The sequence below is a fragment of the Sarcophilus harrisii genome, chromosome 6 (assembly GCF_902635505.1).
Source record: "Sarcophilus harrisii chromosome 6, mSarHar1.11, whole genome shotgun sequence".
Classification (NCBI taxonomy): Eukaryota; Metazoa; Chordata; class Mammalia; order Dasyuromorphia; family Dasyuridae; genus Sarcophilus; species Sarcophilus harrisii.
The window spans coordinates 161,151,859-161,168,199 of NC_045431.1; the positions used below are offsets into that span (position 1 = coordinate 161,151,859).

The 16,341-nt window shown below is 34.1% G+C and overlaps 1 protein-coding gene across 1 annotated transcript in view; it reads right to left on the reverse strand.

Moving 5' to 3' along the window:
- AFP (alpha fetoprotein) overlaps positions 1-7,607 on the reverse strand; it is a 33,643-nt gene extending 26,036 nt beyond the window's left edge. Inside the window, exons 1-5 of the mRNA XM_003772848.3 lie at positions 7,354-7,607; positions 4,183-4,234; positions 3,000-3,132; positions 1,411-1,625; positions 378-510 (exon numbers count right to left, since the gene is read on the reverse strand). Coding sequence (XP_003772896.1) covers positions 378-510; positions 1,411-1,625; positions 3,000-3,132; positions 4,183-4,234; positions 7,354-7,438 — 618 coding nt within the window. The 5' untranslated portion in view covers positions 7,439-7,607. The remainder of the gene's footprint in view (positions 1-377; positions 511-1,410; positions 1,626-2,999; positions 3,133-4,182; positions 4,235-7,353) is intronic.
- Positions 7,608-16,341: the final 8,734 nt, after the last annotated feature.

The window sequence follows — 16,341 nt, forward strand, 5'->3', positions numbered from 1 at the left end:
ATTTTCTGTGTCTGTCTTTCTCTTTGTATATCTCTCTCTCTTCCTGTCTATCTTTCTTCCTCTTTGCCTGTCTCTCTCTCCCTCCCTCTTTCCTTAAATCTCCCTTTCCTTCTCCTTTCCTCAGGTTCCATTTTCCTTCCTTTCCTTTCATATTTATCCCTTCTACTTTCTCCAGCTTTTCAAATTGTCAGTCTTTCAGTTAAAAAAAAAAGACCTGGATGTTGAAATAAGGCATAACTCTTAGAAAGCCATGGATGACTAAAAGAAGTATTCAAATTTTATCTTTAAAATTCTCTTTAATAAATATCAAGCTGGGGGCTTTCCTCAAGCACAATATCAAGTTAATGTAGATATACCCATACACGTGCACAACATACCTTGGTATGGAAGCATTCCATTGCATTTTCAGCTTGGCAACAATTGAAGATTATCTGGTCGTATCGGGCTGCCAAAGAAAGGATTGCAGGTGCATAGAGGAATGGGTGCCTTCTGGATATTTCATAAATACATCTGTAATCAAGCATACATCGTGGCAAGATTTATAATCACATACAAAATGAGCAGGAGAATTCAGTCAATTCTGTGATTTGTTTTAAAGACTGATCCAGAAATGTAGATAATTTCTACTTTAATGCTCATCATGGAGTAAGGGAAGAAACAATCTTATTATCTCTCTAGGTCCTGCTGATAAGTTTAGCTTCCCTGATTTTTAAAAATGAAGTTAAAATAACTTTAAAATTTAGATCACGTTTCTTATTCTTTAAACAAACATTAAACATCTACTGTCTGTGTTATATTCTGCTAGGCTTATAGAGTTCATAGTCTAGTGTAAAGAGGGGGAAACAAGACTCTACTACTGATAACTATAATACATAATGGGCAGCTGGATAGTATAGTAGATAAACACCTTGGCTGAGTCAGGAAGATCTGATTCCAAATCCAGCCTCACATATTTATTAGCTATATGACCCTTGGCAAATTATATACTCCCTATTTGTCTCAATTCCTCATGTGTAAAATGGAGACACATTGGAGAAAAAAAAAATTGCAAACAAATCCATGATATTTACTAAGAAAACCCCATGGATTTTGTCCATAGGCTCATGTATTTTATCACTTAGCAATAAATGATTGGGACCTAAAGATAACCCGGACTTCCTGACTCCACGCCAAAACTGTCCCCTAAGGAAATAGTTTTCCCTAATGTTTTAAAATCAGGAATTTTACTCAGAAGCTGGCCAAAGAATCTACCATTAATATTCTATACTGTGAGATGACTGTCTTAGTGCTGACTTCAGTTTGAACAAGAGTGAAATAAACTGGAGTGAGTCCTACTTGCTGAACACAACATTTTGCCTCTTCCAGGGAACTTATCAACATCTCTGTAAATGAGGAAAACTGTCTTCTCACCTATTCATGAAATTCACTCGATTCTCCTGATGGGCTTTGCAGCTCTGGCTAGGGTCTGGAATTTGGAATTCTGGGATGGATGCTGCACTGCTCCTCCGTTTGTGAGCCAGCAAACACTCTAATCTGTTGCCTCCAGCTTTGCTGCAGCAGTCAGCAAGTCCATACTTTTCAGAGATATCTTTTTCATGACAAATTTCTTCCAACAGGGCAGATAGCTTATACAAAAAAGTGAGGGGGAACAAGGAGAGAGAAGCATCTTTAACTGGAAATTCTACAAAGCTCATTAAAACCTACACAATACCACCTGCCCCCTCATCCAAATGAAACTGGGAAAATATCTCAAGAAAAAAAGAAGAGAGTTTCCACTCTGTTGGTTTTCTCTCTACCCATTCTGCATAGGTGCTCAGGGAGCCCAAGCTGGGGAGATGGTGGGGGGCTTAATTGTTCTGTTACCTATGCTATTAAGTTAGCTAGCAGCAGAGGATTGATGAGTGAAACCTGTGGCCCCCTGTATATAGCATTCCACACCATGGTCTTTTCCTTTCAAATGTGAAAGAGCGCCAACAAAAGATGATAGCCAACAGCAGGGATTTAAAAAGAGTAAATAGCTTTTATTTAGACTCAGAAAAAAAGTGGGGAGGGAGGAATGGGGAGAAGGGATGGACAATTGTGATTGATTTTGAAACGATAATGTAAAATATAATAGGTATTGCCTGTCTTCTCCCTGGGTGAGGGAAGAGCTTTATGGAGGGAGAGAATTTAGAATTCAATTTTTTTAAATGTCAAAAATCAATCAAAATTTTAAAAAAGAAAGAAAAAAGATGTGTGACTGTCACCCTCCTTTCTTTTCAAAAATGAGAATCATTAGGTATAGAATACTGTGAATACTCTAAGACATCATAGATCTATGGGTGGGTTTTGCTAAACATAATTTTTCCCTTCTTTTTGTTGTTTTTTTTAAATTTATTACCAAGTTTAGCTCACTAGGTAGGAGAAAGTCTACCTGGAAATGAAAGTGTTACAAATACAAAAGACATCAACAATACTTTTAAAAAATAATGTTACTCCAAAAACAGTAAGATCAATATTGAACCTTTAGTTATGATTCAGCTATGATTCAGAAGGGCATTCAGTTCATAAGATAGTACTGAATCTGAATATGTAAAGAAAACAATGATCACCAAAGATCATAGAATCATAGGATGAAAAATACCTTTAAATTAATCTAGTTCAACCTCTTCATTTTCCCTCTGAGGAAACTGAGGCAGAGAGAAGGGATGAGATTTTCAAAGTACATATAGAAAAGCAACTGGAACAAACAGGATGTGAAATCAGGTTTTCTGACTCATTCCTATCATGTTTCATAGTCTTTTAAATACCTAGTAATCTCACCCCAAAAGGTAGCTTGATAAAAAAGAAAATCTTGATTTCTGATGGAAAAACTGAAGACTTTTTACCGTACTTGAGAGTAAATGAAAAAAAATTAATATAAAAGAGAAATAAAAAGCAGTTCTTTTCTTGTAAGAACAAGGAAGATACTTGGAATTTCTCACTCTATGTACCAGAAAGATACTGTGAGTCATACCTACCTGTCTTTCTAAACAGTCTTTGGGGTCTTCATTAGCCACAGGTCTCTCAAAATCAGCTAGGAAATCTTTAACCAGTTTGCTTACTTCCTGATAAGTAGCTTCTGGAATAAACTGGGCAAAAAATATGGTAGCACTGAAACAGAAAACATATGGTGATTTAAAAGTCAAAGGAGAAAAGAATAAAGCTTATGTTTTCTCAAAACACCTGACTTTCTAATGATCTGCATATCTCCCAATTAGGTTACCCTAGGTGAATAAGGTCTCTGGGACTCCAAATAAAACTTCAGAAAGCTCACTGCCTTTTCCCTTCCTACCCTTTTTCAAATACACAAAATGAACAGACAGACAGTAAAGATTAGTTTCTCTTTTGTGCCCTATTGACTCCCTGATAAGCTATTTTCTTTCTGGTGCTGGCTCAGTTGACCCTTGAAGTTAAATTCTTTATAGCATTTATTTTTTAACACATTCAAAAATCAATCCTTTTAACAGTGTCTTACTCAATGCCAGGTGGACTTCTTGGTTCTAGTGTAAAGCTGAAATTGCCCTTTAAAAAGCTCTAGAGAACTTAGGAAATAATTAGAATGTTCCCCAGACACACACACCTTTCTGAAATGGGGGCCAGCAATCAGAAGGGTAATTTATTAATCCCAAATAACAGGAAATAGCATCTCATTTCCTTTGAAAATTACTTCTGAAATTTTAAATGTCTGTAAAGAGAGAATGTGGCTATTGTCATCCAATTGAATCAGGGGCCAAAGACCCTTATTTATTCACCTAACAAGTCATAATTAATTAGATACTAAATGGTCCTGAATTTTTAAAATTAAATTGGAGTCATCTACAGACCAAAAAAATGCCATTTAACTGACTACAAAGGTCATCTAGCCTATTCAAAGGTGCCTTGAACTTGAATTTCAAGAAGTCTTGCATCTAAAGCAAAGACTAACAAGTGACCCTTTACACAATTATTTTATTTGAAGTTCAATGCTAAATTCTTATGAAACTATAGTAAAATACCTATGTTTTCCAAACCAATGAAATTATTCAGGACATTTCAAAAGTCTCAGGTTAGTTTTAAACCTTGACATCAAGTAAATTTTAAATGCACCACAATTTTGGGGATATCCTATATATTGATAATTCATGAATATATTACAATTAAATTAATATGAACAAAACTCACATGTCAACCAAATTTCCTTCTGTTGAGCATTGGGGAGGATTTGTTGTTGAAACTGTAAAACAAGATTTTTTTTTGAAGTTGTGAAAAATGGTATTTTAGACATCACCCTACAACTGGGAAAACAATGTTAGTTATAGACAAATGTGCATGAACCCTAGATCTCATCGAGTCTAAACCTTCTCATTTTATAACTGAGGGAACTTAGGTCTAGTGACATTAAAGAATTTGTTCAAGGGCAAATTAAGCAAATCTAGAAGCCTGATCCCCAATTATAAAGCAGTGCTAAATTATCCTAATGCCCATGCAGAATGGATACTCAAAGATCAATTTCAGATACCTTTTTGGACCATAACTTTTTGAGAAAAGATGATTATAAACAGACCTGGAAAGGCCCCTGGAGATCATCCTGCCTTACTCCTTCATTTAACAATGAAACCAATACCTAGAAAGATTCTCCCTTGACTAATGTCGTTAAGGGGCAGAGTAAAGAGCACTGACTATGGAAGAAGAAGAGTTGGATTCAATTCCACCTTGGCTACTTACTACTTAAGGGACTCTGATTAAATCCTTTGACCTGAGTTTTCCTCATCTGTAAGCAATCTCTGTGGTTTTGTCCATATCTAAATCTATTAACCTGTGAATAGTTAGTGAATAATAGCTGAGATTCACTACAGAGCTTTTTCTAACACAGTTAAAATTCATACTTTTTGATGCAGGGTCAAATCCTACTGCTGCCACCATTACCCAGCTTATCTTTAAGACAATCACACCATTTCTCTAGGTGCTTTCTTTTTTTCCCCTCTTTTCTAATTGTCCCTTTTTCTCCATTCTCTTTGTGCTATTGTCTCCTCCCTCCCCCCATACACACAGTTTTCACTCTTAGTTTACTTATATTTAGCTAGAGAATTTCATCTACTACTAAGGAATGTATTTGGTTAGAGCAGGAAAAAAGAAGGGAAAGAAATTTACATGATAACTTTATTATATATTTAAAAGGAATAATAACTTGTGCATAATAGATTTGCAGTTTCATGAGTAATCATCTGTTTTATTATATTGTGTTATGGAAATACTTGTTTTATCCCATAAATTAAAAACTAAATAAATAACAATTTAAAAATAGAATTCCAAAGTTTTCATCAAAAAGAGAAGTCTGAAGAATATAAAACTTTTTGAGACTCTTTATGTAAATCATAAACTAAATAAATAACAATTTAAAAATAGAATTCTAGGTTTTCATCCAAAAGAGAAGTCTGAAGAATATAAAACTTTTTGAGATTCTTTATGTAAATCATCATTCTTCAGAGTTTTTTCCTAGACATGTAAATTCACTAATATGGAGCCAGGGTGACTAGAAGTGTTGAAGCAGAGATCTGTCGAGGATAGGATCAATTCAAAGTATAATTGTCCTAATTTATCCTAGTCCCTAACAATAAAGAGAAACATAGCAAATGTTTGTTGAATTAAATCATGTGCAAAATTGTCCGAGATATCTTCAAAGATCCCTTCCAAGTTTGAGATTCCATGAATCTATGCAATTCAAGAATTGCTGTTATTGATAATTTAATTGATCTGAGAAGCCAGTTAACAACAATAGAAGTAACAAAAAACTGGAATTTTGTATTGATAAGTTTGATATGCTTCCCAGAGAGACAACACACTATCAATCAATCAACCAATGAGCTTTTTTTTTTATGTACCTACTGTATGCTAGGCTTTGGGAATACAAAGAATGAAACAATCCTTCCTCTTAAGGAGCTTCTAACAGATGAATCTATACATACACATATATATGTCAATATGTAATCATCAGAATTGTTATAAAGAGAATAAAGACAAATCAATACAAATTCAAAGGCATTTGTGAGGAAGGGCACTGAGCATAATTTGAAGTTTCATGTAGAAAGTAATGCTTGACCTGGGTCAGGTAGAAAGAGAGGGACTATATTTTAAAAATACTATGGAAAGAACACTAGGTCTGGATTCAGAATTTTCACCTCAAAATCCACTTCTAACACCTATAGCCTATGTGACCCTGGACAAATCAATTAACTATATTGGCCTGAGTTTAATAATCTATATTTGGTTTTGTCTAATTTATCTCAATGGCTTCTGAAGTCCCTACAAACTATAGATCCATGAACCTACTATATGTTTGAAATAGGTTCAATATGAAATCTATTGTGAACCCAGCTCCATAATTGTCATAAATCAACTCCATAGTTTTGGGGTTTGTGATCTTTCAGCATACAACAGGAAAATATTTAGCTGTTCTCTAAGTCTGAATAATTATTTTTTTCTGTTATGCTAACACATTTAAATGTCTGTAGTTTGCAGATTAAATAGAGTCACAGAACCCTGGAGCTGCAAGTAACCTTAGAGGTTATAGTCACAGTGATAGTAACTCATATTTTTATATTAATTTGAAGCTTACAAAGCATTGTGAGAAACTGAAGTTAGTAAAGAAAACCAAATGATAAGCACTTCATACATCTTAAACACTCCATAAGCCTTACAGCACCATATAAATGCTAGCTATCATTAGTTATTATAGTCACAAAAGTCTTAGCAGACCCGTTTTTACAGGTGAAGAAACTCAAAAAGATTGAACAGCTTATCCATGGTTTCCCACCGCATTAAGAGGCGGTTTCATAATTAAATCTTTCATTAATGGAATAGGAACCAGATCTGTGATCTTACTGATTTCATTGGTACCCCGTAGTCAGGAAAATTCCTCAATCAATGCAGGACAGGACCTTCTCTGCCCTTTAAGTTTTGAGATAGTTACCTGGAACACTGAGAAATTAAATGATTTGTCCGGGGTCAATACTAAACCGAGGTCTCCTGGCTTCAAGACCAGCTTTCAACTACATCATGTTGCTGTAACTCCCTCTAATTATTTTATCATGAAGTTTATTCATTTAGAGAGGAGAAAACTGAAGCCACAAACATATAAATGCCCAAGTTATGTTATTCTTTTGTACAATCCCTTTTTAACTCCCACTAGCTAATTGCATTTTCATCATTCTAAACAGAGTAGTAACTGTACCTGTGAGATATCTTAAATGACATCAGCCTTTCTTGGGCAAATTTCCTTACTATTATTTGAATCTAATTTTGCTGGAAAAAAAAACAAATTTAATCAAATATGCCCTCAAAATGATGACTTACCTATATCTGAGGAACTTGAATGTAGTATTTTTGGTTCAGCAAAACCGAATAGAATCAGCAAGAGAATAGAAGTTTCCCACTTCATGATGTCAGTCGTTCCTCCCAGAGGACTTGCTGCTTCATATTGGAAGTCAACCCGAAATCCTTTTATACTCTTCAAAAGCAATGCCTGTTAACCATTAACAATTTGTTAACCTAGACATCATTTTTTTTCTTAGCCTGTTGGTTGAAAATTGGACAATATGACAATAATTAACAGCCTAAATATTATTTGCATGTTATTTTCAAGGACAAAGGCTTAGCAAAAGAAGATCTTGAAAAATCCATTCAATTTTTATAATATGGACAAATATTCTTATCACAATACATAATATTAAAATAGATATTGATCATGTCTCTCTTCTAAAGGGAATGATCCTATTCTTAGAAGATCTGACTTATGGTTTGAAGTATTTAGTAATTCCTTTTTTGTTTTTTGTAAAGATACTAAGTAGATAGTGTTTGTGTTTGAGAGATGGAAGATGAAAGATTTTGAATAAAGTCTAAACAGTAAAATTGTTTTAACTGCTCAAAATTCTGAATTGATAAGCATCTCCTAATACCATTTCATTTATTCTGCTATTGGTATGGATCTTAGTCTTGAAGAAATGTGAACAAGTAGCATTTAACAGGCTATCTTTGACCAAATAACAAAAAAACATTAGGTACTCAGTACACATCCTTTTGATGTCAAATGAAACTCAATTTATCTGCCTCTAAATAGAGGATTGTTCAACATACAGTTTTTTAATCTATAGGGTTTATTGAAAAAAGAAAATTTACAAGGTGTTTAAAGTAACTAATTTATATCTTAAAGCAAGTGATTAAGCACCTAAATGACAATTTGCTCTCATTTCTTTACATTTAACCTATGTCCTAGAACTAAAGACCATGTATTTACAAAGACAAGGTTCAAACTTGGAGGCCTCTCTAACAAATATTTCTTTGACTCATGCTCTTATACAAATACAAGGTTTCCTTTGGAAATATCAGATTTTGGTTCAATCTAGATCTCTTAGAAAAAAAGAAAGGCTGCTCAACTCTGATAGAAATACTTAGAATAACAATAAATCAGATATGAATCTCTCTATTATGGTAAGTAGAGCACTATAAATTTAAAGCTAAGAAACCTTTGTTTCAAATATGCCTCAGATACTCAAAAGTACATTGTGATGGTCATGTCATTTTATCTCCATTTTAGACCTCACTTCTATTTGACTCATGTTTCCTATCTCATAAATGAGAAGGTTTCATGTAATGGCTTCTAAATTTCCTTTCAATTCAAATCTTTGGTTCTATGAGCAAAGATTTTATTTAATTCAATAAAAATGTAAAGAACTAACATCCAAGCCCATGAAAAATCAAAAATAACTACCTACCATCATTACATCTACAAAATCTATCCACCTTCTAGAGGTCCATATAGTCTTTCGTACTTATATCACATCATTGATTTGAGATTCTTCCCCAAAGAAGAAATACCCTGGATTACTGAAGAGTTGATTCCTCTCCCTCTTTTGTCTCCCCCATTCCTAGGGACTAGTTACCTCCATACTTATAGTACTACCCTGAATATAATTCTTACCTACTTTCCCCTTATCCCAAGAAAAGAAAACTCACTCAGGTTTGCTAGTGAGTTAACTTCAAGAGAACAGACATGTTCAATTTTATAACATTACCTTGACTGAGGATCCCACTTTCCATAAGACCCACATGTCCAGGTAACTAAATAGTCCTCCAGATTTATTTTACCTCTTTGTGCTGTTGGATCCCTCTACCTCACCAGGATTTATGAAAAATCTAATCCCCCTCTCTTCCCAGTCTGCAGAGTCCATATCACTCATAGTTTCATATGAAGTGAAATAGTCAAGGTAAGAAATTACTCTTCCATATTATGGTTCTATTCCTCAATGCCCCTTGACTCTAGATCCACTTGGTCCATTAACTTCTCCTTTATTGCCATTCTCTCCCTTCATATCTCTCTAGCTTTTGGCTCAGTCTCATCCTTCCACCACTGCCTCTGGCTACTCTCATCACTCCATAGGACATGGTTCCTCCTTTCCTTGTTCCTGCTGGTGCCATGTGTTTCTTCTCTTGGAGAAGCCCATGAAGAAGGACATGTTTCTCCTTCAGGGATAGGAGATGAGTCCAAATCTTCATGCAGAGCTTTTCCCCTCCTGGTGCCTCTTGACTATCATGGTCTATATAACTCTCTCTATTAAAAGTCTAGAACAAGAGAATAGTCCAGGTGCTAGAATAAGCCGTAAGTCAGTCTTTTCTAATAATTCAGACATGTTATCAACGGCTCAATGGCTAAGACTTCAGTTGTGTCTAGATTGTAGTAACATCCTAATTTAAGGTATCCTTTTCATAAGTCCCACCCTCTTGAGGATCTAAACAATCCCTAAGAGCCTACCTTCTGGGAGAGTATAACAAAGATGATGAATTATAGTTTGTTTCAAGTATATATTAATTTGCATTTATGAATCACCTGTCTTTGGTATTTCTTCTGTAAGGGAGGTAATAAATGTCTTTTACTTGATATCTATCACTCTGTTATTTGAGTAACTTTCCTAGAAGGGACCCTGTTGTTCCCCTTGGGGGAAATCGTAGATATGAGCAAACCTGAGATTTATTTAATAATTTTTTCTATCAAAGAAATCTGGAAGGCAAAGTTTTACAAAAAGCAATGTTGAAAACTATATTTACATGCATTTGGAAAATAAAATACTATTGAAATTTTTAAAAAGAAAAAAAATTTCATTAGAATTATGGGGAGGGAACCATTGAGCTTGAGGTAAACATAATACTTTCCCTTAGGCAGGCATTCTGAGGACTTAACAAGACTTTATGAGTCCAGAGCTCTTGTGGGTAAAAGGTTCCCTCATACGGGCCTTCAGTCATGAGCTCTGATAAACTAAGATGTGAAATCTTTGCTTGACAACTGCTGACCATCATTTACTTTCCTCAAAACACCTGGAGTAGTGGATCTCTGTCTGAAATTTTGCCTTTCATTCCATGCCTACTAACAAAATGCTTTTTTTTTTTTCATTTTTAATGAGTCAATAATGAAATATCTTTCATTTCAGGGAAATATCTTTCCTCTCTGAAAAACTGATCATTCTGTACATCTCCCTTAAAGCCCACATGTGAAAATAAGTACTTAGTTGGTTTTCCATGAAAAGTGAAGGATGATTATTATTTATCTTTTTGTACATTTCCAAGAAAATATTGACCAACCAATAGCATGAAGCCTAGTAAACTTTTGGAACAGTTCCCAAATATAAAGCAAATCTGTTGTCTTCAAAAACCATTTTGATGCCTTGAGCTATAGTTTACCTCATGTGTCTGTCTGCTACTCACTAGAAAAACAAAAGTGTTTTATATTGTGATGGCTATTGTATTCTTGTCTCCTTTTTAATTTACATTTTGTATTCCTATTCAATCAATCAATGAATGAACAAATATTTAGACGTGTTTCCCAGCCTACTGCCAGTAAAGTGTTGCCAGAAAGAAGTAAGACTCCAGAAATAATAGGGAACAGACTCTTTGGGAAATTCTTCTTGAATTTGACCTTGGAAATTTGTGGGAGAGAGGTTAGGAGGAATCACCCATATTGCATTTCGTGGGAGAAAGTACAGCCAGGAGAGTCAAGCATGGAATCTGATTTCTGGATGCTCCTTCCTCTGTTTTCTTCCTGCTTTCTGGTGGGTTGCTTTTGCAAGACCGTAGTAATTGGAACAGAGAGTACATTCGCTATACTTCTTATTCAATTAGAGGTAGATAAGACAAAAATAGAGACAAAAATCTAATTGTGCTGACTCTTAACTAAAGGAAACCTAATGAGATTCCCTTTTCATTTTGTTATGTGTCTTTGTATGTGATTATGAACAAAATGAAGGGTTTTTTTTATTTTTTACACATTTATTGTATGTTTAATGCCAAAACACAAAGATTTGGGAGGAGATTTTGATTCTTTTTTTTTTTTTTTTTTTTTTTTATTTAATAGCCTTTTATTTACAGGATATATGCATGGGTAACTTTACAGCATTAACAATTGCCAAACCTCTTGTTCCAATTTTTCACCTCTTACCCCCCCACCCCCTCCCCTAGATGGCAGGATGACCAGTAGATGTTAAATACATTAAAATATAAATTAGATACACAATAAGTATACATGACCAAAACGTTATTTTGCTGTACAAAAAGAATCAGACTCTGAAATATTGTACAATTAGCTTGTGAAGGAAATCAAAAATGCAGGTGTGCATAAATATAGGGATTGGGAATTCAATGTAATGGTTTTTAGTCATCTCCCAGAGTTCTTTTTCTGGGCATAGCTAGTTCAGTTCATTACTGCTCCATTAGAAATGATTTGGTTGATCTCGTTGCTGAGGATGGCCAGGTCCATCAGAACTGGTCATCATATAGTATTGTTGTTGAAGTATATAATGATCTCGGGTCCTGCTCATTTCACTCAGCTTCAGTTCGTGTAAGTCTCTCCAGGCCTTTCTGAAATCATCCTGTTGGTCATTTCTTACAGAACAGTAATATTCCATAATATTCATATACCACAATTTATTCAGCCATTCTCCAACTGATGGGCATCCATTCAGTTTCCAGTTTTTAGCCACTACAAAAAGGGCTGCCACAAACATTCGTGCACATACAGGTCCCTTTCCCTTCTTTATAATCTCTTTGGGATATAATCCCAGTAGTAACACTGCTGGATCAAAGGGTATGCACAGTTTGATAACTTTTTGAGCATAGTTCCAAACTACTCTCCAAAATGGTTGGATTCGTTCACAACTCCACCAACAATGCATCAATGTCCCAGATTTCCCGCATCCCCTCCAACAATCATCATTAATTTTTCCTGTCATCTTAGCCAATCTGACAGGTGTGTAGTGGTAGGAGATTTTGATTCTTTTAAAAAAAGGCTTCTTAAACTTTTTGTGTCTTGGATTCCTTTGGCAATGTGGTGAAACCTAGGGATCCTTTCTCAGAATGTTGTTGTTAGTGGTGGTTATTTAATTCACAATTGAAGGAAATACTAAATTTTAGCTAAAATGTGAAAATAAAGATATAACTTTTTTCCATTCAAGTTCATGGACCCCCTGAAATCTTTACATATATTCTTTTGGCTTCTGTGGAGCCCTAAGTTAATAATCCCTGTTTTAAAGAGAAATAGAGCATCCTTCCTTTAATGCAAACTGAAGAATTAGAAGACAATTTGACAGTGATCTTGTTGAATTTCAAGAGAAATATATTATATTCATACTCTAAGGAAATGTGTCTCAAAAGCAAGAGTGCACATGAGCGCATCATTTATCCTTTAACCTGACATAGTTAAGTCCTTGGAGCAAATAATGTCAGGATGAGCTTCACAGGGGGATAATTTTGAACTAACCTTCCTTTGTGCAACCTCATGTGGAGTAACATTGGTTCTTCTTTACCTCACTTTTAAAGATCACTTTTAAAAAAAAGATTTATTAAGCTCTTATATATAATGTGCCAGGAACTGGATCAAGTACTTTACAACTATTATCTCATTTGATCCTCACAAAAACCCTGAAGATAGGTATTATTTTCTCCCTTTTTACAGAGGAAGAAACTGGGGTAGATGGTACTTAAGTAATTTGCTCAGAATCATACAGTTAGTAAGTTACTAAGGTAAAATTTGAACTCAAATTTTCCTGACACTCAAAAGATATGAACAGACAATTTTCAGATGAAGAAATGAAAACCATTTCTAGTCATATGAAAAAATGCTCTAAATTTCTATTTATCAGAGAAACACAAATTAAGACAACTCTGAGGTACTACTACACACCTCTCAAATTGACTAAGATGACAGGAAAAGATAATGATAAATGTTAGAGGAATAAATGTTGGGAAAACTGGGACACTAATACACTGTTGATTAGAGTTGTGAACTGATCCAACCATTCTGGAGAGCAATTTGAAACTGTGCCCCAAAGGCTATAAAACTGTGCATACCCTTTGATCCAGCAGTGCTTCTGCTGGATCTGTATGCCAAAGAGTTCATGAAAAAGGGAAAAAGACCCAAGAATTTATGGCAGCCCTTTTTGAGATGGCAAGGAACTGGAAACTGAGTGGATGCCCATCAATTAGGGAATGGCTAAATAAGTTATGGTATATGAATGTTATGGAATATTATTGTTCTATAAGAAACAGTCAGTAGGTTAATTTCAGAGAGGCCTGGAGAGACTTACATGAACTGATATTGAGTGAAGTGAGCAGAACCAGGAGATCATTGTACATGGCAACAAAAAGATTATGTGATATATCAGTTCTGATCAACATGGCTCTTTTCAGTGTTGAGGTGATTCAGGCCAATTTCAATAAATTTATGATGGACAGAATCATCTGCACCCAGAGAGAGGACTGTGGTTGGACTGAATATAGATCACAACATAGTTTTTTCACCTTTTATGGATTTTTTTTGGATTTTTTTCCTTTTTGATTTGATTTTTCTTGTGCAGCATGGTACATGTGGAAATATGTATAGAATAACTGCACAAGTTTAACATATATCGGATTTCTTGCTGAATAGGGGAAAGGGTGGGAAAGATGAGGAAAAAAATTTAAAACACAGGGTTTTGCAAGAGTGAATGTTGAAAACTACCTTTGTATGTATTTTAAAAATAAAAAGCTATAAGTTAGACGTCTTCTCAATAAGTTCAGGCATAAAACAAGGATAGCCACTGTCGCCAATATTATTCAGTATTTTATGGGGAATCTTAGCAATAGCAATAAGAGAAGAAAAAGAAATAGAGGGAATCAGAATAGAAAATGAGATAATAAAACTATCTCTTTTTTATAGACAATATGATCAATCCTTTTTTGTAGGTGACATGAAGATATACTTGAAAAATCCCAAAGGCTAAAAAGTTAGTTGAAACAATAATTTTAGCAAGGTAACAGAATATAAAAGAAATCCACCTAAGTCATCATCATGTTTATAAATTGCAAAACCCTGCAAGAAGAGATAGTAAAAAAAAAACACTTAAAATAATTCTATACAGTATAAAATACTGGAGACCACACCTGCCAAAACAAACCCAAGAACTATGAAAACAAAATTATTTTTTAAAAATCTTTTTATATAAATAAAATTAGATATAAGTAATTGGAGAAATATTAATTGTTCATGAATAGGCAGGACCAATAATAACAACAATGTCAATGTTATCTAAACAAATTTATATATTCAATACCATCCCAATTAAATTAACTAAAAATTATTTTATTGACTTAGAACAAAAAGTCAAGAATATTGCAGGAACTACTGGGAGGGGAGATGTAAAAAATGAGGTTTAGCAGTATCAGATCTTTTTGTAAGGTAGTAAATATCAGAACAATCTGGTACTGATTAAGAAATAGAAAGATAGGTCAATGGAAAAGAGAAGACATAATTTCAGCAGCATGGAAATACAGTAATCATGCATTTGACAAGCATAAAGACAAGATCTGGGTATAAGAATATATTATTTGGTTTAAAATTTTTGAGAACACTAAAAACCATCTCACAGAAATGAATCTACACTATTTACCAAGATAAAATCAAAATGCATACATGACCTAGACATAAAAAGAAATATAAAAAATAATTTGAAGAACATGGAATATATTACCTGTAAGATTTATGAATAGGCAAACAATTTATGAATAAAGAAGAAACAGAGAGAGAGGAGAGAGACAGACACACAAACAGCAGAGTGAGGCATAAAATACACAATTTTGATTATATTAAATTAAAAAAAGATTTTTTTTTACAAATAAGACAAATGTAGCTAAGATCAGAAGAAAAACAGAAAAGAAAAAGAAAAAGAAGAGATTTTTGTTTTAATTCCAAAATACCCCTATCAAAGAGTATGGGAAAATAATTATTCATAAGCATCCTCAACTGTTAGATTTCTGCTAAAGAATAAGGTGGCTATCTGTAGATTCATCTAATTCTGAAGCTGTAGGAAACAGGGATTAGCTATATTTTGCTGAGGTCTATATGAATGCAAAACCTGAAGAAGTCCACCCCATTTCAGCCACTTACTTTTTAAGTCTCAGTTACATGAGCAATAAGAGGGTTCTGGAAGTGTAGAGTTTTTCAAAATAAATCATTTAGACATTGTTAGTCTGGAATGTTTTTAGGTGCTTGAAAGGACAAGTAAGCAGCAATTATATAGTGCTCTCCTCTGCCAGACACTTTCTTTAATTGGCATCTCAAGGTAAACACACACAATAGTATTAAAGTAGAAAAGAATGTTCTCTGTACAGCTCAATCTTTATAGTCACTGCATTTACAACATTTAGAGCCAACTTTTGCTAAGTTATATACAAGGTTGACCATTGTTGGGATTGACACAACATAGTTTTGTTTTGTTTTTTTAATATATAATGATTTAGCAATCTGTAATGGCAGTATTCCAAATGTTTGTAGCCAAAGCCAAAAACCTTTTAAAAACAAACAAATAAATAAATAAATGCATCAAGATTTGTCAAACAACATAATCCTATAGTCAGCTTGACATAACTAAAGTGACCATCCCTGATAGTTAACATGATCCTTCCATTTTCCTTCCTTCTTGGCCCTCCACTGTCATGGCCTTCACTACTGATCCATTCTATGACATTTTAAGAGCCTTCACAGATCCCCTCAATAATGTTTACATTTTCAATGATGGAAATTTCCCAAATATTCCAGTTTCCTCCAATATTAATTTGTCATAGATGAGTTTTTCTTAATCACTGAATTTACATAACTCTTTAGTCTCTATCACCTCTTCTGATATTCTATAAACTTATTCTCTACTATGAAGAATAACTCATCCATTTATTTGTCCTCCATCATTTTGTTTATATTTCAAATGTTGTCCTAAGACTCATATGTGCCTGAACAACTCTGGATTCTTTGATCTCTTTCTTCCT